Source organism: Cyanistes caeruleus, chromosome 1 (genome assembly GCF_971803275.1).
Source record: "Cyanistes caeruleus chromosome 1, bCyaCae1.hap1.1, whole genome shotgun sequence".
Classification (NCBI taxonomy): Eukaryota; Metazoa; Chordata; class Aves; order Passeriformes; family Paridae; genus Cyanistes; species Cyanistes caeruleus.
In genome coordinates this window covers 94991437-95015833 of record NC_141701.1, presented here as the reverse complement: position 1 = coordinate 95015833, position 24397 = coordinate 94991437, and the positions used below count along the sequence as shown (strand labels likewise).

Sequence of the window (24397 nt, the reverse complement as noted above, 5' to 3'; positions counted from 1 at the left end):
CATATATCATCATTATCTCTCACTTTTTCTAGCAGAGATAAGGAATTTGTTTTGTTACCATTAGCAGGAAGATAGGTGAAAAGCTGGTACTGGCTCCTCTTTCTTTTCCCGTTGCAGACATAGAAGTTGACCTGAACAGGGCTGGTAATTCTCTGATTGCGGAAAGGTGGTATCTCAACCACCAATGAATTCTGCAAAAGCAACAAATCAGAAAGTCAGGGCACAACTAAGGCAGCCTAGCTGTACAATAGCATTGAAAAGTTAACCCCAGGAAGGAAGAGAAACACTCTCTGAAGGGAAGCTGGTGGGCTTTGTGGGCAAGGATGGCTTCCCACCAACCCCAGTGCCCATGCCAAGGATTCTAGAAATCCTCGAAAAGGAAGTTATTTTAGCATGGCTCGGATCTTTACAAAATCACTAGCCTTCACTTCTTCCCTTTGGACAGCAAATATGATACTGCATATGGACAAGGCTCTATCCTGCCTGCCTCTGTCAAGAATCTGGGATCGCAATCAAATTGTGGTCTCAAGCTCAGCAGGAGAAAGCACAACGGCTGGGTTGGCAGGCCATCCCTGATATATCTGAACCTAGCAATATTTCCTTTGAAAGCTGTTAGGACAGCATTACTCAAATATTTCCATTTTCCACAGTGAAATATATTTTCATATAACAACTCAGGAAGTTTTAAGCATGCTAGCTTCTGTGGATGGGAGGTTCACTGTTGCAAGCACATCTAGTGCAACATGAAAAAGTGCTGGAGAACGTGTAGATGATCTTCCACTATCAGAAACCAAATGCTCCAGCATGGGGCTAAGGAATGACTTAGCTTCTACAGCATCAGCTTACACATATGCACAGTGAATCTGCTACGACCATCAAAACCTCCCTTGGCGCTTTTTGAAAGAATAACAGGGAATGCTTTTCCTAGCATTTTTCCTGAATTCAGATGAGATCTTTAAATTGTTTGCCTGCAGGTTTGCAAGTATTGTATATTCCTGCAGACGTGGAATAGTGGACATACTTCCCACTTAAGAGTTATGGCTGAAGGAGCCACGCTTCTCCAATGTGGAGCTGATCTCCTGTGAGGGGACTCATGTTTCTTCTGCTGAAGATAGAGGAGAGCCAAGGAAAATGATCAGAAATTGCTCTGGGAGCAGTGGAAAGAACTGACCCAGCAAGACAAAAGATGAGCAGATGGAACTGGCCCATCCTGGACAATGAAAAAATATTTTCCAAATGGTCTCTTCTACTTTCGGGACAGCTTCCAGCGAAGGCTTTTTACCCCATGCTCGCGTTAAAGAAAGATTTCCAGGAGGGGAGGCCTAAGTACTTGTTCTGTTTCAGTGCCAAAGCCTTGGAAATCCCTCTTTAGTAACAGTGCTGGAGAAGGCAGTATATATTTTTCATCTTGATGTTAAAATATTTAAGGCAGACTTACTGGCTTGCACATTTCTTTGTCGGTTTTGGCTTCCATTTCCCACACATGGTGACCATCTAAAAGACAAAAGAAAAAGATACCTAGTTCTGTCCTTTTTTCCCTTCCCCAGCCAAGAAAGGAGCAACTTTTGCAAAAACCATCTCTTTGAAGGGGCACTGCATGTGTGAAAAGGAGCTCTCACAACACAATTCCCAGTGTTGCCCAACTAAGAGACCATCTGGGTAACCTGCGACAGAAGCCCCTTCAGCTTTTCTGAAGGGAAGAAACACAATCCAGAGTGCATGATACTGTGATAGGGGGAGAGCCACTGGGAGTCTGCTCTGCCACTAGCCTGGACAAAATATGCAACTGTTCTACACCTCAATTCGCTGAGCTTGCAGACAACAATACTGCCAGCTATGATGGCTTTTGAACACTGTCTAGGCTGTAAGTCATATTCAATATTAATATTAAACAATGCAAAAAGAAAGGTAGTATGAAGGAAGCTATTCAGCCATGCAGGATTTGATTTTAGTACACTCCTAGTCTGGCTTGTCATAATTCTGCTACTTGGGTCAAAAGGCAATGTCATAGGCTGGGAAACATAGCTTTAGACTTCATTTTGAAGTTGGTTTTGTTCAGCTAAGGTGGTCCCACTTCTGGAGGTGCTTTTAGTGGTGTGTTGAGTCCTCCAAATTTACTGAATTTCTGTTCTCAAGCAAATATAGATTTAAGCCACAACTATAACTTTTTCTAGGAACATGTCTTTTGGAAGAAACTGACTTTGGTCATTTTTCCAGCACATTATTGATACAGAAATCACTGAAAAACAAGGTGGGGTTTTATTTCCTTTTATCTTCAGACCTCAACAGGAAAGAAACGAGAAAAATAATACAGAATGTAAGGTTTCCACTCTGCAGGCCTAGAAAAACACAAATGAAAGGCCATAAGCAGACTGCTGGATAAGCTGGGCAGTGGAGACACATGAAGCTTCATGAGTCCCACCACAGTCAGATGTTATCGAAACGAAGGGGAAACTGAGACTTTATGTCATCTCTTTTGTACATTTATTGCAGCATTGGGACATGCAAATGCAAATATTAGTTATTTTGAACTTCATCACACGGACGTGGGCCTGCCCTAGAAAAACAGCCCTGTGAAAGGTGAAAGAGTGAATGCACTTTTTCTTTTCTCTTTGCTTTCATGGCCAGGATGGAGGTGACGCATTTCGAACTGCCTGATTTATTACAAATGTCTGTAAACAATATTTTTGTGTACAGCTGTCCTACTGTGAAAGGAATGCTGCTGAGGGACTATCCCTGGCGATTGTTTTAATGCCCAAAACCCCCTTCTTTTTAATGTATGGAAAGAAGCATAACATGAAGGCTGCAGCACAAATACCACAGTGGATTTGGCAGGTCTTTCCACAGGAAAACAGTTAGCAGATCTTCCCTCAGTTTCTTCCTATATTTTAACTTGTGATGCTGGAAGAGGAATCCCTCTTATTGGTACTGCCACATTCAGCTGCAGGGAGAGAAGGAGCAGCCGGACTGTGCTTGAGACTCCTAAACAGTGCCTTTGGAGAGTGCCAGAATTAAAGTAGGCTTCTTGGGAGGACTAGCGATCACTTAACAATTTATCCAACAGATGCTTCCCCTGGGCTGTCAGTAGAAAACCCTGACCAAAATTCAGCAAGCCAGGACACATCCCCAGTCTGGGAGCAGCCTCCTTTATCTCCAGCCTCTGTAGCACTCCCTCCCTGCCCCAAATTAATTCAATCAGTTGTAAAAGCAACACAACGCCGACATGATCACACATTCTGTGAAATGCAGGAACTTCTGCTTTGGAAGGGGTTTGCTGGGCTGTTTTTTTTTTTAAAACCTACAGACGTCCAGACTAGTAGTTAACATGTGTTCAATTTGCCTTTGTAAATGGATTACCAGAAGTTCAGGTTTTTTGCTATGTTTAATTTGTGCTTTGCAAGACGAATGATCTGATTCAGGTTTCTGTTTTTTATTTCCTGCCGATACTTCAGGAAAATTCAAAATTACTCAATTTCCAGCTAATCTTTCAATTACTTCATGCAGCACTGCCTCTATGCATTTTTGAAATTTTTATGATGACAAAAGGAGTTTGTTCACAAATATTTTAGATGCTGTAATCTAAACTATTAGGAAAATAACAATCCAGAGTCGTGGCTTGTCTTTGGAAGCTAGTAAGAACAATACAGGTTTTCCTCCAAGAAATTCCCCTGGGACTGTCCAGACCATCAGCAACAGAGGGGAAAGGGAAGACAGGGAAGAAGTAGGGAATAGACAACTCATTAACAGCTAATGGCATTTCATTTACAAAAACACAGGGAGCAAAAGTTGTTATGAAGCAAGAGACAGAAAAAAAAAAAACAAAAAAAGAAAGAAAGAAAGACAATTCCTCATATTACGTCTGGTGAACCAAGAGGGAAATCTCAACGCCCACGGACTGGGACCAGCTCCAGGAGGGAAACCTTAGACCACTACGTCAACCTTTTACAGTAAACATGTTTTTCAGGTTTAAACAGTTCAGCTGAAATTTAAAAAAAAAAAAAAGGAAAAAAAAAGGAATAATGGCCTTGGAAAGGTTTGTGGGAGCCCTAAGCCTCAAGATAGTCTGCCTATACCAGAGAAAATGGTTTTGCCCCAGTGCCCATCCGCCGGGGAGCCTGGCGAGCAGGCGGGATGCCGCCTCCTGTCAGCGTGTGCTGGAGAAGTGAGGGCTGCTCGCCCACAAAAGTTTCCATTGTACGCCTGCCACATCTGCAGCAACACGCCTGGTCTGGGCCCGAGGCAACTCCCTCCTGGCCGCCAGCCAACCCAAGTACACCAGAGCAATTTATACCTTTCCAAAATGCAAATAATTCAAATTACAGACATAACACAAAGCTGAAGCAGACACATTTCAGGCATTCCCGTTAAAGTTTGCTCTCTGGAATTACCGTACCCAAATGGGCAGTTGTTATACAGGGAGCGGGGGAGATGGAGTCAAGAGAGGAAGGAGAGGAGGAGGCATGAAGGAAAAGGGAGAAAACGGCTCTTCCAAAGGTCTTATTTCATTCCCTTTCATTTCACTATTTACTTTTACGAAGTAATAAGAAGTGTCTTCTCCAAACCAAATGCCTGGCTTTGTTTTGGTGTTTTTAAGATTTATAGTGCAATATTTTGTAGAGAAAGACAGTTCTTTATATAGCTAAGAAGTTGGGTCAAGGTATTATACTGGTGTCTTATGTTTTGTGAGGGCGTTTTTACCAAATGGGAATAAACCCAAAACATCTGTGCACAGAAGGGCAGGGCAGAAGCCCTGCAGAGTCCCCGCTCCCTCGCTGCCAGCAGCAGCAGCCATTAACCCAACAGAGCCAAGGCTTCAAGGGGGAACCACGAACGGGCTGCATGAATGACCCTCAAATCCCTCCTCCTCCGCAGAGGCAGAGGCAGTGCTGTGGGAAGGAGAAGCCGCTCCCGCCCATTCCGCACAGGCTGAAGGCTGTGCTGACAGGTGGCCATCAGCCCTATTGCCGGCTGAAGACACCAGGTTTGTCAGGAAGCCTGACATTTACAGACCCATCCCTGTTATTTATAGCCATCCGTGCTCCGTGTGTGCTTCACCACTGTCCCCTTCTGCCTTGTTTTCTTCGTTGCCGTGAAACTCGGAGCACCTGGGATAGCTAATGATGAAAATGCTGTGAACCTACGTGTTATGGGGGGTGGATTTTCAGCTCTGCAAAGCATAAACACCCTGTTTTAACATGGGGTAGCTGAACAGTGAATGGGCCTTTGTAGCCTGCTCTTATCGGCAGCTCGCTCTGGCGTTGAAGGAAACTGCGCACAAGTCCAGAAGTAAAAATACTCTAATTCATCAGGGAATTCCCTGCAGTATGAGTCACCAAGCGGCTTCCCCACCACACCCAGCTACAAGATTTCCACATAAAAAGGCACTGTAAAGGTCTGTTTTAACACAGAAGTAGGGCTAAAAACTAGTTGTGTAAATCTAGCAGCTTCAGTTATTCACCCATAGAGCCTCACAGACCATGACATACAAATTTTCCTCATGGAAGAGCAACACAAAGAGCTGTAAAGACTTTCCAAAGACATTTTTGTACCATCTTCCCCTCATCATTGCCCATCCAAAGAGATCCCCTGGGGTTTCCAGGGCTGCATTTACTTTTGTATCTCAGGGAACTGCAAGAATAGTCTCAGGGGTTTGCAAGTTCAAAACAATCAAACCACCAGCATAACTTTCCAAAATGATGGAGTGCAGAAAGGGGGAAGAATATACAAATGCAAAAAACCCCCAAGCTTGGAAACTCAGGAGAGTATAACATCTGTCAACCACTGAAATCTTGCCTCTGTGAAATGGGTGTAATGAGAACGTGCAGATATATATTTAAGTGATTCCACTTTACTACAGGAGGTTATAACAGTCTGTATTCTTTAGTGGACCTGTGTTCACTTGAGATATGAGAAGAATAGACATTATCTAGGATTTCACTGCCTATACACAGGGTGCATTTTATATTCTTCCAGTCTGTACTTCAACACAGTTTGACTGCACTGGCTGCACTGTAAATCTGTATTTACATTCATATATTCCTAGTAAAATGGTGAAACACGCCCTACCCTCCCAAAGGAACCCTCTACTTGATTAATGTGTTGTGAGATTACCATGAACAATAATTCCTGTGTTACAGCCCAGATTACTTTAACATGTTCACAACAGGCAGGGCACAGATGCAATGCAGCATCACTTTGAGGTGCTCTGCAAAGGCTGTCTACCCTGCTATTTGGCCTAAACAATGCATACCTAAACCCCCAAGGAATTTACAATTTGAAAGCTTTCAACTTGCACTGCTACCCTTCTTCCCCGGTGAGCACCCTCATGACAGTGAGAGAACAGATCTGTGAAGAGGTTCAGAAGGAATGGATGAGTTTCTGTGCAAAGAAGAGGATGAAGACTATGGCAAAGTCTCATCATTTGGACTTCTGAGTTATCCAGTTCTCTGCAGACATGCCACCAGCTTCAAGGGGAAGGGCAAGATGGACTGGCAATGAAAGAGGCGAGGAGGAAGCTTTGTTGCTTGGAGGACAGCACTCCCCATGGCAGTCCTGGGCACAACCTACTGGCATCATCTCACCAGCGGGCACTTATGGTTTGGCACGGGTGTACTAGTGCCAGATTCTTCAGGGGCAGCAGCTTTTGGATTTGGGGCTGCCACAAGCAGTCAGGACAATTTTCTCAGCTGGTCCTACAGCTGTCTTGCTGCAAAAAGTGTTCCCCCAGCTGGACACCAGCAAGGGAAGGGGATCTCATCAAATGCGAGGGATTCTATGCCTGTCCTGATACGCTGCTGTACATCTTAAAGACATTTTCAAGGGTCAGGCACTAAGGAGGGACCAACACCAGCCAAGCAGTCTGACATGGGATGTACAGGGAAGATGGGGCAAGAGACCAATGAAACACTCAGAGATACAGTGTGTGCTAGCAGAGAGTAAGTATCTGAATTGTAAGTGGCAGGACCTTTCTTTTAATCACCTCAGTGACACTTTGCTCTCCTGAGATCTCAGCCTCTTAGGGACCTGTGAGGAGTGTGATGCCTCCTAGTCCCAGAGCCACCTTCATAGCAGCTCTACCTCCTGGTGCAGCTCCTGCTGGTGCCATGGCCTGCCTACTGCCCAGCACGTTCTCCTCAATTGCCTCTCCAGCCACCCTCCTCTCTACTCTTTGCTCTTACACTACTTTTGCTATGAGACAGCACAGCTGGTCTGATTTTCACTTTATTTCCGTCTCCCATGCCAGGAAGTCCCCCAGATGTTGTTCTGCCCTCCTCACAGCCTACTGTGCCGCTACAGAGACTTCCCCCAGCTTTCCTCCCCAATCCCTGGCATGCCTTCTGGCATGCCTCCGTCCATGCGCGGCAGGGCTCAGGCATAACTGACCTATTTTTATTTCCACATCAAAGGTGCTGTATTTGCTGGTGTCTTCTCATAAGCATTTTTGCAGCATATGTATTTTGTCCACTCCTTCAGCTATACATTTTTGCAGTATTGAACTGAGTGCCATGTAGACTTAGGTCTGTTTGCCATCAATACGATATTCTTGAGTAACTTTTTCTCTCTTCTTCACCTTGAATTAACAATAAGAATGTCACGCAGCGAAGAGGTGCAGAAATCCAGCACAAAATGGATCTTATGGTACTTTGGAATCAGTGCCAGGCACGCGCTTCCCCTCTGGTTGCTCAGCAGGGCAAGCCAAAAGCTGAGGCTCACTTTGCCTGAATGGTGAGGCCTTTTTAGCTGCCTTTTACCACAGTATGTCTAACAGACGTAATTATTCTGAGTTCCAGTGTTTGCAAATGAACTGTAATTTTAGTCCAGGTAATTAAAAGGAGGCACAGTGCTGACAACTGACGGATCGAGGTTCATTTTGAGCCAAAACCATTGGAAAGACCTGCCAGATACTATTTTCAGCAGAATGGAAGCCGGTTGTGCAATTTGTGCTCTCTGGCACCTCCCCCTATTCAAATTATCGTTGGTCTGAGGGTTTTATTTAATAACTTTAAGTAATTCCAGGACTAAGACACACAACTTCCAAGTAAAACTGCAGCTTGACATCCCTGAAAAATCTCTCTAGAGCAGGCAGGTCAAACAAAGCACACCCAGCACAGCCACCCACCAGCAGTCATGACAGCACTTCACTCTGGTTTTGATTACATTCACGTCATCTCCTTGTCTTTACAATTTTACTTTCCTCTAGGAAACTCTAGTAAGCTGAACCTGTGACTCTGCAGCTGAAACTGAGTAAAATATTCCTGGTCCATCTTCTTCAGTCTAATCTGTCCCATATTTTCTCAGGCTATTGGAGTAACGAACCTCACAGCCAGTTTAAATCAAGTTCCAAATTTTTCTTCCATGAACAATTCTTTTCCTCTACGTCTGTGCTGGATGCCAACACCACCACCTGTACTATAGCTACTTCTTGTTATTTCTCATCTTAAGATGTAAATTTGATCCAAATGCTTTTAAATCTTCCTTCATTATTTTTTGAGACACAAACTCTTCGACTGTATGACTGCAAATTCTCAACTTCCAGAAACTTCCCATTGTGGCGACTCCTTGTGACTTTTTGGCAGATACTGTTGAACACCATTTTTACTTTTTTCCATCCCATTGTCCCCCTCATGTCCCTTTTCTTGTTTCTCTTGTCCAAGAAGGTCAGGCTCAATCTTAGAGGTCCCTCCTACTATTCTTTGATGTTTTGCCTTGACATCAGCTTCCCAAAAAAAAAGGCACACTTTGGAAACAATTTATCTCTCTATCCCTCTCTTAAACCTCATTATATTTTCTTACACATTGAAGGTGTAATCTCACATCCTTAACAGGCCTAAAAGGAACATGCTCCTCTTCCCTCACTCTCCCCACATATCCTGTGATACCCATCTGAGACATGAACCAATTCTTAATGATGTCAGGAAAGCAACAGAAGACAAAAAGTTGTCGTTTTCCAAAAGAGGTAGGCATTCCCTCCAAAAACTAAGTACTTTGAAGGCATCCTCTTGAATTGGTTTACATTGCAAGGTCTGGCTAGTGGTTGGTCTACAGGGGTGGAGAAGATTCCAGAAGCTGCTCCCATGTCTGACAGAACCAATTCCTGATGGCTCCAAGATGGACTCTGAGCTGGCCAAACTTGAGCCCATCAACAAGGCTGGTGGAACCTCTGCCAACATACTTAAGAGGAAAAAAACTGCAGCAGCTGTGAGAGAGGAGTGAGAATAAGTGAGAGGAACACCCCTGCAGACCTCCGCAACGGTGAAGGAGGGGGAAGAGGTGCTCCAGCAGCCAGAACAGAGATTCCCCAGCAGCCTGTGGTGAAGACCATGGTGAGACAGCTGTGCTCCTGCAGCCCATGGAGACCACACCAGAGCAAAGATTCACATGCATGCAGTCAGAGCCCACTCTCCCGGCAGGAGCTGCAGCCCATGAAGGGAAGCCCAGGCAGAAGCAGGTTTTCTCACAGGAACGATGGCTGTGGGGGACCCACGCTGAAGCAGGCTATTCCTGAAGGACTGAACCTTGTGGAGAAGACTCATTCTGAAGGAGAACATGAAGGTCTGTCTGCCATGGGAGGACACCACACTGGAGCAAGGGAACAGTACGGGAGGGAAAGAATGGTAAAGAGGAGCTGTTATGGACTGACCAAAGACTCCATTCCCTGACCCTCTGCGCCACTCAGGGAGAGGAAATAGAAGTCAGGAATGAAGTGAAGTTGAGCTTGGGAAAGGAGGGAGGGGTAAAGGTGGTTTTCAGTTTTACCTCTGTTTTCACTAACCTACTCTATTTTCAATTGACAATAAATTATTTCCCCCAAGTGAAGCCCATTTTGCCTGTGACAGTAACTGATATGCAATCTCCCTGTCTTTATCTTGACCCATGAGCTTTCTCATCTTATTTTCTTCCCCCTGTCCTGTTGAGGAGGGGGAGTGAGAGAGCTGCTTGGTGGTCACCTGGCAGCCAGCCAAGGTCAACCCACTATACTTCTTTCCTCCACTGTCTTTAGGCACTGATCACTTCATTAGACTCAGATCTCTTGTAAGGGCTGTGAATTCCTGTGGACAGACAGTCCTACTGGAACAGTAACAGTAAAAACTATTGGAAATCTTGTGCTAGTTGTAAAAGTTCAGAGACAAAGCTTTGATTGCACAGATACGGCTGCTTGAATCAGTCTGGAAGACAGGAAAAAATAAACTTGAAGCATTCATCTTCATTTTCTATAATAATAAAAAATTTACAGGATTACTCAGACAAGTGACTTTTGAGACCATGTGGTTTTTCCTTACTTCTTTGTTGCTCACAGTAACTATTTCTGATTGATTGATCTCTTTCTTCACTGTGAGAGGAACACCCTGGATGAGACTTGCTGCTGCTGACACCATCTCATGTGTATGGCTGCTGTCCCACTCTGTCTTCACCCTTCCCTAGACTAACCAGCCAGGAAAAACTGAAACGTGCTGTCATTTCCTACAAGCTGCATCACTACTCCTCTGTGCGCGTGAAAGGGTTCCACCATCAAATGACTCCAGCATCTGATGACACAATTCGCCCGAGGATATCTATTTCTGGGCAGTGGCCAGAAACCCCTTCAGCTATCAATACATCTCTAGGATCTAGGTTCAAGTGACCTTCACGTGAACTCCAAGCTTCCAACTCATCTGCCTTTGAAGTTTCCAGTTTATCTAGTTCCCCAAATTTTTAACCTCACTGCGCATGAGTCAGCATGCAATTGCTCGCTGCCAACTGGAACGTGTGTCCTAAACTTGGATAAACAGACAGATAAAGACAAAATTAAGTAGTATCTGTCTATCTGACTAGAGGGGGAAGGAGAGTTTTGCCACTTGCTTATTTATTATGTGAGCTACAGTATGATTACTGGTGTGAAACATGACCCCTTTTTGGCCAGCTGCCCCCCAAACTGCTACTGGCAATGGAAAGAGCAATGGAAAGATCTCTGAGAATGTGAGATCTTTTACCATGTGGAGCTCTGCCAAGACTCAGGTCACCCATCTCACCATCCCATCACATCACGTCAAAACAGACTCCAAACCCTAAGCTCCACAGTGTATCTGAGTCAAACCAAAAAGCCCACATGCTCCCTCAATGCATCTGTTCCATTCACGTCACTCAAATGTTTTGTCAACGTATCACTTCCCAGAACTTTTTCTCAGTTTTGCTGAAGCTAAAGGACTGTCTTTGAGTTACCTGCCATATTACAAGGTAAATTCTGCACACACAACATGTGGGAAACAGAACTGAATTTATAAGACGTGTACCTTATGGCAGAAACTGATTGATTCTAATCTTTGCCAGAGACAGGGAAATTTGAGAGGAACAAAAAAACCTGTGAAATGCTAGTGGACAGTTACATTCATCCAGCTTCCTTCTCTTTTCTGTATCACATTTCCCTTGTGCAAAAATTCAGCTGACCAAGCTTGACCACACATCTAACAGGAGGCAAACTGTTAAGTTTTCCCATCTGAAATACTTACAGAAAGCTATGATTTCCTTAGACATATATATACAAAAAAATTAAATTGGTGATTTCACCCTGTTATCTTTCATCTGCTCTAGTTATAACTATTACACATCAACACCTTCATGTTCTAACAGCAAAACCTCTTCAGCAGGGAGAAGGAACAGTTTTGGCAAAAAAAATCCATTTCACAAAATAAAAACAAGAGCAGAATGAAGAATTTGATGCAATAACTAATTCTGAAAAGCTTCCTAATTGTTTGAAAATATTCAAAAAGAAAAATCCCTGGAGGAAATGTTGTTTACACACAGTTTATTTCTCTTTCAGGAACTTTGAGACTCAAAGGCTTTGGGCACAACAGCTGAGGATATTATGCAATTAGGTTACTGAAGTGTGTAGGTGCCAGGATTACTGTTGAAGTCTGAGTAATTAACAAGTTGTTCAAAACCATTGAAGTCTGTAAGTCTGGAGTTATCCAGAGATATTTTGAACACTACAAATGTCCATCAAAGAGAGTGATGCAACTTCAGGGAGGGGCATTTTTTACAGGGAAGATTAGACACAGCCTTTGACCAGGACAAAATGGCCCTCAACATCAAAAGCCCAGAGTCAAAGTACCAAAGTCAGTGTTATTTGAGAAACTAATCTCATAGTGAAGTTGGGTGTTACATTTCTGCCTTTTCCCTCTTTAAAACCCTTGAGAGCTCTCATCACTATGCACAAAAGCAAAGAAATGGGTTTGGAGCTCTGACTTAACTAGTGGCACATCAACCCTATGATAATTAATAGTAATACATCCAATGACCATTTCTGCCCATAAATCACAAACTGATTATCAAGATTTCATTGGTTTAACCTGATCTTTTAGGTATGTCTAGACTTGGCCAAATCCGTGAAGTCTGGAAATACTTGAGCTAGTTCCAGTGTTAAAACTACAGGAGCAAGGAGCACTTTTTGAGCAAGGAGGGATTTTCAGGGCAGATTAACTCTTTCAGATCTCAATAAGAGACTTTTTCAAACCCTCAAAATACTATTTCTATCCCAAAATATCCTACAGCATGGCAGGAACTATAATCCATAATTTACCATAACGTACCCGTAATTTTCCTGTGCATTGTTCCTTGGGATACTGGGTTTGTGTCTCATCACTGAGCTTTCGCTTATCAGTTACAGGATACATTTTGTGAACAGAGGCATGAAAACCAGGGGTTTTTTTCAGCACAGTTTTACAGATTAATGATCATAATCTGATATACTAAGAGCCAGTAGTCAGGTTGTTTCACTTAGGCTTTTGTGCTTCTTTGCATTCAGTAACTCACATTTCCTTAAAAAAATTAGCTTTGAAAAGAGTGTTTGCAGAAAGTGTTGCCAAAAAATGGTAGCTGACAGATATGCGATCCCTAAAACACACCAAGCATCTCTGCTTTTTCTGAACTTCCCTCAAGACTTTTGCTGCCTGGTACATTTATAATCTACAAATGAAATACAAAGTTTTAAATTTTTAAGCAACTAAATCAGTCTTCTGTTATAATTCCAGATCATGACCCATGCAGATGCACATGTTAACAGGAAGCATTTTCACTCCTAGCCAAATACTTCTCACCATAGCTAACAAACACCAACTTCATTTCACCTGCTTTTGTAACTAAAATGCACACCTTGCTGCCACAGCAAACCCTGGCCTATAGACATCAAGGGCCCTTGCCAGTAAGGAGTTGCAGACTTTTCAATATTTTATAAAGTACTAATTCTTCTGGTCATGAACAGATGGCTGGCCATCCTGAATGTGGCACTCAACAACCATGACACGCATGAGACACTTTTGAACCTCAGGGAGAGAAATGCATGACTACAAAGAGAGACAGAAAGTGAAAGGAGATAAGGAAAAAGTTATTAGTGTAATTTTTAAGTGTCAAGCCATTGTGGGACTCCCCAGTCTAAGGAAATTCTGTATTTAAAAGAGTGAACCTCTCAAAATACATTTAACATTCACATTTTCACTACTGCTAAGTTTCTCTGATGGTCATTTTATACCACTGCTCATCAATGGAAAATATGGTCTGATGTGCAAGCAACAGAATATTGCCCAAGATCTGGTAAAATAAGGCCTCACATCAACAGGTAAGAACTTTTTTACAGTACTGAAGAATCTCGAGAAAATTTTAGTCCACTTCTGAACACTCATTATTTATCCAAAGGGGTGTCTTCTGCCTAACCTCACCATGAGGGGTTCTCCTTCCAGAGAAGGTACTCACAGCGTTTCTCCCGTGGTCCTTTCAATGTGCCATGCCTTTGCCTCCTGGATACCTCATTTCCCTGCGTGAGACAGTCACAGGACTGCAAAGTTTGTTTTTCTCTGTTTCATATGCTTCTTGGCTGAACAGCAGCTAGTAAGGGGTTAAGCTGAAAGCAGGAAGCCACTGCCGCCCCAGCAGAAAGATTGATTTGATCATTCTTCAGGGATTCCCTCTTGTATGAGTCACTGCTCAGACTGACTCCCCCACCAAAGGAGGCCAGGATAATGCCATTCCTCCAGAGACTACAACAGCTGAGGGCTAGCCCTGAAGACTGAAAGCTTGGGACTCATGCTTGGAAAAACATTCAGCAGACCACAATGCACTCAGCAGACTTAGGGAAAGCTGGGGGGAAAAAAAAGGCAAACAAAAAGTGTTCTCAACCTCCTTGCATTATCCAATTAAGTATGCAGACTAGGAGGAATTAGACAAGCTCCAGGAGACTGCCTCCCGGCTTGGGGACTCTGCCTGAGTAAGGACTGGAGACATGAGTTGACGTAGTACAGTATTTAAATTTTATACAAAAGATATGTTCTCTTTATGAGCTCAACGATCTATTACTTTGATCTATTACTCTGTAATAGCTGTGTTTGGCTGCTACCTACTAGGAACGTGATTAACATTCCAAATTCAAAAACAAAAGTGGTAACAGCAGCAAAACTAATGAATGTCTCCAGCTAATCACAGAGGTTCATAACCAGCTCTCTAAGAGAAAGAGAAACTATGCTGGTGTTCCTTCTCTTGACCTACTTTCACTGATGTTCAAGAGCTGAAAGGGAAAGAAACACCCTGTGCTGATTTACAAAAGTGAAGGCTGCTAATGCTTGTTCATTTGACGTTAAATACAGTGACTGTTCAAAAATCCAGCCAGAGCAGTCTGCCACTAAGGTAGTGACACATTGCTCTTGTTTGCTTCTGATGCATCGAGGTGAGTGACACAGCATAGCACACAAACCATGGAAGCCTTAAAAATTGCTCAGCCCAGATTAGCCAGCAGCTTTGCTTTTTGTGTGTCATTTCTACTGACACAATTATTGTGGCTCCTAAAGATGCTACACACTGACTCTAAGGGCTCAGCCCCTGCAGGCTATACTGCCCTGCAGCTGCAACAAACCTACAAACTGCTAAAAAAAGGCAGAACCTTAAATTCTGTAATTGAAAGCTATACACTGAATACCTGCTTTTAGTGTACCTAATGCAGTATTAGGGATATAGGAGTAGGGACAATGTTCAGATCCATGCTGTAGTGCCTGCTGTGGGCAAGCAGCATCACCATCACAATTCTTCAGAATGCAACACTTAAAAACTTTCCAACTCAAAAAAGGAAGAGGAAAGGAAATAAGTATTAAGGAAGGCACCCTTTAATGTGGTTTCCTTCTTGTAATGAGAGAGACTGAGGACTCCTGACATGTCACACTAACCCAGTTTTGTGCAGTAAAGGAAGTTTAAATATAAATAAAGTAGACATTAACTTTCTTCCCTCCTGTGTGGGAACACAGAGAACTCATTTTCTAATTGCAATACCACCTTTTTCCTATATTTTTTAATTTTCTTAAGAAACAAAAAATATTTCTACTGATGTCACAGGCACATCCCTACTGTGTGTGCTACAGTGCTTGGGGTTCACAGAAATGTGCCAATTGGCTCTCCCTGAGAAGCCAAGGCATTACCTCTGCCCAGGCACTTTTGGCAGCTTAAACCACCTCAACTCAGGATTCTGTTGGGGAATTTCAGGGGTGTCTTCTGCTTTTGTCCTGAGCTTGCTGAGCCTAAAGACACGGGTATCTCTGCCTCCAGAGCCTCCCCTGCTCTCCCTGACATCCTGCCCCATGGCCCATGTGGTGCCAGCAGGGGCTGTGGGCAGGAAAGCAGCGTGGGAACATAAAGGATTTAACACAAAGGGTTAAACAGGCCAGTGTCAAAGCTGGTGCAGGCAGCCTGAGCAGTGCCCAAGATTGTTTTAAGTTCGGGGGGGTGGGGGGGTTCACTCGGCAGCTGAGGAATTCATAGCTTCTGCCAGCGCCAGGGAAACCCTTTCCAAAACAAGACTCAAAACTATCCTTAGCAGTCTCGTTTCAGAGCCTGATTTTGATTCCCAGCTCCACTCGCACTGCTTATTCCCGCGGGGGGGGATTCACACCCATTAGGCACTGTCACCCTGTGATCCACTGCTCCTGCACACACATCCTGCCCCAGCCCCAGCTCCCATTCCATGCCATTTTCCCTGTTTCAGCCTGGCCTGCCACTCTTCTCCAGGAGAACCACCACCACAGCACCGCAGGAACAGCTCTGGGCGAGGGGAAGTTGTGTTCAGTCCTTCCCTCAGTCCTCGAGGTAAACCTGTCCTTCAAATGAATGTGTGTGCTCCAAGTCCTCCTCAGCCAGAGCCCTGTAAATGCCATGGGAGACACAGGTGCACACACACACACACACCACTGGCAGCACAAATTACAGAACTGTTTTAGAAGATGCACCATACTGCAGGCTTTAGGGGGACATGGCACCAGAGATTTCGAACCCCTCTCACAGGTATTGCCTGTTACACTCGTGGTTTGCTACAATAAACAAACGCCAAAGGTTGACTTTCGGTATCTCTGCTGTCTGCCTGTAACTACAGTTGCCACAGTGTGAAACCTCAGCATAAAGGCATGGCTCAGATCCTTTCCACAGCTTTGCCCAGTGACATGGAAAACGTGTTACGCGCAGAAGAAAATGTCATTACCGTATTTGTGCTTTCATCATTTGACACAGATGGGGTGGGGGGGAAGGCAGATTGGAGCCTCGATTGGAAAGACATACCTGGTGCTTTCTCCACAAAGATGACTTTGGAGTCTTGCAGAAAGTTATGACCAGTCAGTACCATTTTCTTCCCTCCAGTAACAGGAAAACTGTCGGTACTTTGCTTCTCCACCAGAGGCAGTTCTTGGGCAGATCTCTGAGCTGGAGAGTTATAAAGAAGATTTAAAAAAAAAAAAAAAGGCAACCACAAACACACAAAAAAGTAAATACTGCATTAGTAAGTAACTTAATGCTTACCCTCACAAGATAAATTGAGTTTGATACAGAAACAAAGGTCACAAGGTTGACAGGAAACATGGTTCATTTTCAAGTGCTTTGATTGTAAACAATAGTCTTAAACAGCAGTACAGATTCAAAAGACTCACAAAGAACAAGTGTTCTAAAATGAAGCTTGATACGTACTATTATCAGAAAGTGTATTTTTATGGAAATTAATTTATTTTAAATAATTTTCTCTCACTCTGTGTCTAGCATATATGCTGTGTGTGTACAAGGCACACATGACAAGGTAATTACATGCGTCCAAAATTTGTTTCAGTCTGTATACACCCTATTGTTGATTCTGCAAATTGTCTTGTTACAGCAGCAGCAGCAATGGCCCTTGTGATTCAGCACCAGCTCACACTATAGAGAGAGTCTTTCCAAAAGAACCTGAGTACCCAAGCACACATGGATCCATGGAAACTGAATCGGGTATCCTTGTGGCACAAATTTGGGACATGAACTGGGACATGAAGAGAGTGCTGCTTCAAGGGATGATTTTATCCAAGTTATTTGGTTCCTTCTGGTGTCACATGCACTAAGAAATTTACAAAGTTTTTGGCACCAGCTTATTCCACATTCTGCACTGGAAATAACACTAGCACTTCTTTTTTTTTTCTGTTCTCCACTTCCTTCAGCGAGCATGTGCCATGCTTGTGCTCATTACACAACACTCAAAGCTACAGTGCCCTGACTCAAATACAATCAGCTTCATATTTAGTGGCTCCTTGAGCTTGGCACCTTGCACAGACCAGTTCAGCATAGATTCAAACTGTTCCCTATCCTGCAGTGTAGCAACAGAAAAGCTCTCATAAACTTCAACCATTAAACTATGACTCTTCACATTTCTTGCTCTGCCCTCCAGCATGAATGGAGCTAGGAATGGTCAGACCTTCTTTCCCATTTCCTCTGCCAGAGCTCACCCCTCACATACCTGCCAGATGTTAAGCTTCCCCCCTTCTCTGTCAGCATCAGAAAGATACACTTTGTGGATGGAATTCAACAAAACCTTAAAAAATTGCTTCAATCCATCCAGCTAATCAAAACAGCACTGGGAGTTAGACTGAAATTCAGCTTCCACCGCTTATGCTGGAGAATTAAAGCTACACAAAGCAGATACATTTTGTTTTGTGCAGGGGAGGCTAATGATGCTTACAGACAAAAAATGATATAGGTATCTTCAAAGGGTGTCCCAATGTATCTGATAAAATACAGTCTGTACATTTAAAGCGCCCCCAGTGCAGAAACCTGGTTTCTGGAAGTTTTCTGAAGCCGCAGGCCAGTGTGTCAGCTCTAGTATATTGCTAGCTCATTATCAAAGTGTCTGGGGTTTTGTTTGCTGGTTTTTGCTTTATGATGGGGAGAGAGAATGAATAGGACATGAGAGATGTCTTCCAAAACTTCTACAGCAATTACTGTTGTGACAAAGAGTCACCAAAACTAAAGGCCCTGTCACTCCCAGGTCTACTATTAGTTTAACTGTTCTTTACTTGTAAACTTGTGTTTTTCTACAACACTCGATGCACAAAGCTACACATATTTTCCTAAGACACAGATATTCTGTTCTCAATGTAAACCACGTACTTTTGGAAAGCAGATTAAAGCAGATTAAAGTTCACTAACCAGACAGGTAAAGCAAAACCAATATAGAGGGTGTTGGCATGGGCAAAGACTGCACATGTGGCAGAAGTGTTAAAAACTGTTCCAAAGGTGTGTGGAGATGGCAGTGCTCAGTTAACAGCGGACTCAGTAATCTTAGACGTCTTTTTTAACCTTACTGATGAAAAAATTTTCTGATAATACCCAGCAAGAGGAGGATGTTTTCTGCTACTTACAGCACTCAATGGGGTTGGAGGCTACTTGCAAGGAGAGGGTCCTGCCATTGGCCTGTGGGATATGAACCCTGAAGACCAGACGCACACGTGTGTTCTTCCGACCGATGTCCGTCTCTCCCTTGCGCAGCTCGATATCAGAGTTTCGGAGCTTTAATATCCCAGCACAGTCAATGCTATCCAAAAGGAAACACAGGGCAATTCAATTCACTTCAGGGAGACACGAGTATGCATTATCTTCCTACTCTCCTGCATGCTCTTCTTAAAAAACTGTGCCTGGCACAACCCAATGACCAGGCTGAATGCAGCAGACTAAGCACTCCCAAGCAGCTGAGTTGGGGCTATCTGTAGCAGCAGGTAGTGGCTGCTGTAAAGCACACAAATTAAGGATGTTACTTCAGTTCCCTGAGGAAGAAAATCTAAAAGACCCTTCCTCCCCAACACATCCTGTAAGGATTGTAGTTAAAGAATAACCATAGCCCAAAGAAACACTGAGACTAGAAAAGTCAATGGGATGCAACAGCAGTGCAGGAACTGTTACTAACCCAGAATGCTGGGCTACTTACAATTTTACTTGTTACAGCTAATTTGGACAAAAATCAGACAAGATTTTCAATCTAGGGTGATGTCCTGAAATTCTTCTTAATGAGCAGAGCTCTCTCTGAGGTCTGTTCTACTGTCAATTTGTTTGTGTTTCAATGAGTTGGAAATATTCCCGAGCTGAGCGCTGAGCTGATGCTCTGCATGAAAAAAACTAAACTCAGAGTCCTCTCCCCACATTAAGGAAAAACGTGCTTTTCATCAGATACCACTACTACAATTCCTGATCTCACTATCTTTTTTTTTTTTTTAACTTTGGCTTTCTTCTGGGTGAGTATACAAGTCAGGATTTTTGTCGAAGAGTATTTCAACAGAAGAAGCTCCCAGAACAAAAGACATATAAACATACACACTCAAAAACCCACTGCAAAAATACCTCTGCCTTGGCCATGACTACAAAGCCTACATGGCAATTTCTTCTGGGTACTGGTCTCTGGCATGCATTTTATTACATTGAATATGCTTAGTTAACTTTATTTTGCATTCAAAGAGTTTAATTTCCCCTCCAAACCTTTGAAGCTCTGTTCTGAAGCAAACTGCAAACAAGCACGATGGCAGCACGATTCTGATCTGCATTTTTACTAAAGTATGGATTTCAGAATTCAAAAAATGCCCTTGCTGATACAATCAAAGAAACTAATGAAAGTAGTAAAGATTCCTAATAATGCATATTAGCAGATGAAGCCGTAAGAATTATAGAGTATTTGTACCCATGTCAAGATTCTATGCAAAGATCTATAAAATATGGAAGAAAGAGTGCATTTCTCCATTTTGTCTCTCCTATAGCAACACTTGTAAATTGAATAATTATTGACATACAATTCATACCCAAATATTCAGAGAAGAAAATGTATTTAAATTCAAGCTTGGAAAGTCATGGACATTTAAATCTGAAGTCAAAAGGAACAGCTAAATGTGCAAAAGTTTAAATGGGCAGATGAGCTCTGGTGTTTCACTGAATCAAGGCCTGAACACATAAAGTGTAAGAAAACTCCTTGGCTCCAAATTTCAGTTCACTGGTAGTGCTACATGAGGTTTCAGACTATTGACATGTAAGGTTTATATATGCCAAAGCATTGTTTGTGATTCTTGAGTGAGCTGGACTACAGTCTGGCACGCATTCCAAAAAAATATTCAGCTTGGCTCCTAAACTGTGTAACTTACCTTTATTTCAGGGAGAAAGATGAATGAAATGACAATAATGATCATAGATGGCCAAAAATGTGATTCAAACTGGATAAATAAAGGGCCAGATAAATACTGTGTGGGTACAAATTGGTGAAATTTTCTTAACCCCGGTGCAGCCCCACCAGCTTACGAGGGCAGTGAACAGAGCCAATAATTTTGAAGGCTTGTTATGACTTTTAACACAATGCACTCAGAGAGATCCTCAGGTCTTGAGTGATTACTCTAAGCCCAGCTGGCAATGCAGCTGAACACATTCTGGCTCTTCTATTTACACAAGGCACTCCAGCGCGTGTTGTACATGACACTGCAAACCAGCTTCTAATAACCACTCTGTGTGGAAGGACTTTAAGTGTCTGATAGCATTTTCCACTTTGTTAAGGAATGGAAAACTGTATGAAAAACAAGGAGTGAAATTGTGATTTTCCTGAGGTATTTTGTTTGGCAGAGGTCAGGATTTCTTGCTTGCTACCTTCCTATATATACACATAAAAGGTGCATGCACCTATATATAAATATGAATACATTTATATTTATACACAAACACACACCAATAGCTGTACTTGCACGTGAGCACACAGAAATTCCTCCCAAGGCAGACGCCTCAGATAATGATTAGGATGATTTGAATGAGGGGGGAGACAACTCAGATAAGGGGCTAGGTTGATTTGAGGGAGGGGTACAGAGAGGACAGGATTAAATAGCGTGGAAGGTCTCACGTATGTCACACTATTTTAAACTTTATATAACATCCTATAATGATGTTTACAGATCTTTAATGGATGTACAGGGCACTTAATTATCACTCAGATATCCTAACATATCCATGCCTGCTTTTCTGCATAGCACTAAACTTAGCCCAGTTTAACAACTTGATCTGTAAACTGCATCACCGTCAAATAAAGGTTCTCAGAGGTATCTCTTCTCAGTTCTGGAAGATTTGCTTGTAAACAAGTGCCATGAAAAATGCTGAGTTTTATTATGTGAGAAATGAGTGGTTTTATTTGTCTCAGAAAAGCCACGAGGGTACTTGGAAATGCTCTCTAAGAGTTTCCTTTGACATCCAAAGATAAATTTTAATCAGCTCTGTTCCTTGCGCTAGTGCGTATAGGAGCAACAGGTGTCATATTTAGAAACTAAATGCAGGAGCTGAGGTAGGAGATATTTACAGCTCAGTAACCGAGATACTTATTTTAAATGGCAAATAAGCACATTGGCTGAAACTCTAGAATGAAAGCAAATCAGTTGTCATAAATATTTGTGAAGTTCATTTTGCTGTTAAGCTGATTAGAAGCAATTTGTCTCCGTAAAGTTGTGAAAACCTACTATTACAGAGAGAAAAGTAGGGGAAGAAAGTAACAAGACAGGGGAAAGGAAAACTGTGTATAAAAAGAAAGAAACAAACCCTAAAGAAATTAAGTGAGGTGACTAAGACGAAACTGCTAGGAGTCAGATATGGTGCCTTGGTCTTACATTGCTCTCATGTTGTTCTCTGGAAGAAGTGGAATTTCCAGGACTTTGGTGTTGGAAAGTATTGTTTCGTGGCTGGTGGTGGAAACGGTCTTGCCGGTGATCCGGTGAACCTGGTAGAAGGCATGGGGTCGCAGCAGGCGGTCGTCTGCAGTCCCAATGAACAGCTGCAGCGTGAGCGGCTCGCTTTCTAAGTAACCATGGAGCTGGCAAGAGAACAGAAAACGCCCACTGAGCACCACGCACATAAACTGCTAGGAATCAATTAAATCTTTATAAGCAGGAGAGCCTAATTCAAGGAGAGAACTTGTGACAGGTGCTATGTGTTAAGTCCCCCCTTTCCATTTTTCCTGTAATGTAATATTGGTACAATAAAAAGGTGCACTCACAAAATGTCTCATTATCCTAAAGGACCTGAGGCACTTTAGATGGGCTGAGCTTTTGAGCACTCCTGCTACATCCATGGAAAACTCCGCATAAATTCTGCTACAGTGTTCAGCAGAAAAACCACAGTGAACTTGATTTTCCTTCACAGTACTGAGGGATGCAAAACCGACAGAGTTTGCAAATGGAAAGGAGCTCATCCTTCCCCATGCTTCCTGGGACATCCCTCATGCAGCAGCAGTCTGCTGCTTATGACCCGTTCCTCTCATTAGCTGATTTTTATGCTCGTAAATACTTCCTGGGGCAGCATGGAGACAGATCACATATACATGATTAGTAGCTCACCATGTGTGTCAAATTCTTGTTATAATCACACAAAAATCTCATTGAAGCTCTTGGGCCTGGCTTGAACCTCATCCACATTACAGTGACTGCTCTGATGACAAGTCTTATTTCTGCCACAAGATGCAGAGGAAGCAGAGCCTGACCTCATCCACACCATCTCCTGTGGAAGCTACTCAGGGTTCCCACTCCTGTGGAGTCCCCAGACATCATCCCACTTGTGAATGCTGCCTGACATTGGGAAATGAGTCTCACAAAAACAGTTTTCTTGCAGGGGTTAGCGGTGAATCCCTGTCCCAAGGGAAGGGAGGATGCAGCAACTATAGGAGAGAGGAATGATAGGCAAGGTGTGCTGTCCCAGGAGATGCCCCACCCTAGAGCAAACCTGCTTACTTTGTTGTAGGTTCAGGCTCCTCTGTGAATGGTTCAGGTGGGTTTGGGCATGAGTTGTTCACCATCACTGAATATTACAGATCAAAATTTATCATAATTTGGTGAGGAGCAACACTAGTTTTAAGGTAGATACAAGTTCAAAGCTAAATAAAGCTTTTAACAAGTGGTGAAACCCATATATCAAATACTGCTTATATTTGTATTTTGTCTGTTTTCACTCTCCTTAAATCTTACAAAGCAATTTCATGTTATCTCTCTATGGTATTTTACCATCTGATAGCAGGAATGCTATTAAAAACAAAGATCTTGAATCACTTTTACTCCTTGAGCCCTGCAAAATTCTGGTGGGTGCTAACAGGCCCAAAGTCCTCCCTCCACTATCAAACATGTTGAATGGCAACAGCAACTCATAGTGGCAAAGTTTCAGGTGAAACCTGCCACAGTGACCAATGCATGAGGAAGGGAGGACGATGAGCCCCACCATTTTTCACCCCACACTTTGGTTCAGAAAAGCAAAGAGAACAGAAGCATTTTTCTTTGATTTGGCGCAACAGTTTTTATATCCTTACCTAAGGCACATGAATGCTGGGAGGATGCAGGGATAAGAGGAGGGCAAGGCTCATTTCTAGCACTACACTATTTTATCAGCTCTGCATTTCTGAGACACCGTACGAAGGCAGCTCGGAGCCAGGGGGTTGTGACATGTTATGATATGATACGAGAGCTCCATGATATGATATGATATGATATGATATGATATGATATATGATATGATATGATATGATATGATATGATATGAGAGTTCCATGCCAGCATTGTCAAATTGAAAACACATTAGTGGCAGATTGAAAATCTGCACTATCAGCAAAACAACAGAGAGCAAAGCAGAGCCATGCCTGTACACTGCCTTCAGCAGGATGCCACGGGCTGTGTATCTCCCTCCAGCTCCAGGTGGAACACCCACTCCTATGGCCCCTGACACACACATCAGCACTGTGCTGCAAACAGAGGGATTCCTGGCTTTCTGCCCCAGAGACAGACATGCAGCTTGAGCTGCATGTGGACGATCACAGGTGTGCTCCTGGTACAGTCAGTGGCCACAGGGAAGCCACTGTCCTACTCATTTACCACCCTGTTCCCCCCACATGACAGGCTGGCTGCTCATTAATTCCAATGATGTGTGTGAGCACGGCTGGTGAAGTGACCTGGATTTGTCCCAAGCTGATCTTCCCTGCCTCACCACTTCCAGAGCCTCAGCAGCAAAGCTTAGGTAAGGGAGGACACACAAGTTATCCCAGGGTATTTTTGGTCAAGACAGCACGTGGGTTTGCAGGGGGAAAAGTAAGACAGTGTGACATGCCAGGCAA

General features: G+C 43.2%; 1 protein-coding gene across 6 annotated transcripts in view; it reads right to left on the bottom strand.

The window, feature by feature from the left end:
• NFATC1 (nuclear factor of activated T cells 1) overlaps nucleotides 1-24397 on the bottom strand; it is a 109141-nt gene that overhangs the window by 43730 nt on the left and 41014 nt on the right. For all 6 annotated transcript variants that reach the window (XM_086842983.1, XM_086843006.1, XM_086842979.1 and 3 more), the window contains exons 4-8: nucleotides 21915-22117; nucleotides 18660-18832; nucleotides 16564-16704; nucleotides 1439-1494; nucleotides 59-191 (exon numbers count right to left, since the gene is read on the bottom strand). In XM_086842983.1, the coding sequence (XP_086699109.1) occupies nucleotides 59-191; nucleotides 1439-1494; nucleotides 16564-16704; nucleotides 18660-18832; nucleotides 21915-22117 (706 nt within the window). The remainder of the gene's footprint in view (nucleotides 1-58; nucleotides 192-1438; nucleotides 1495-16563; nucleotides 16705-18659; nucleotides 18833-21914; nucleotides 22118-24397) is intronic.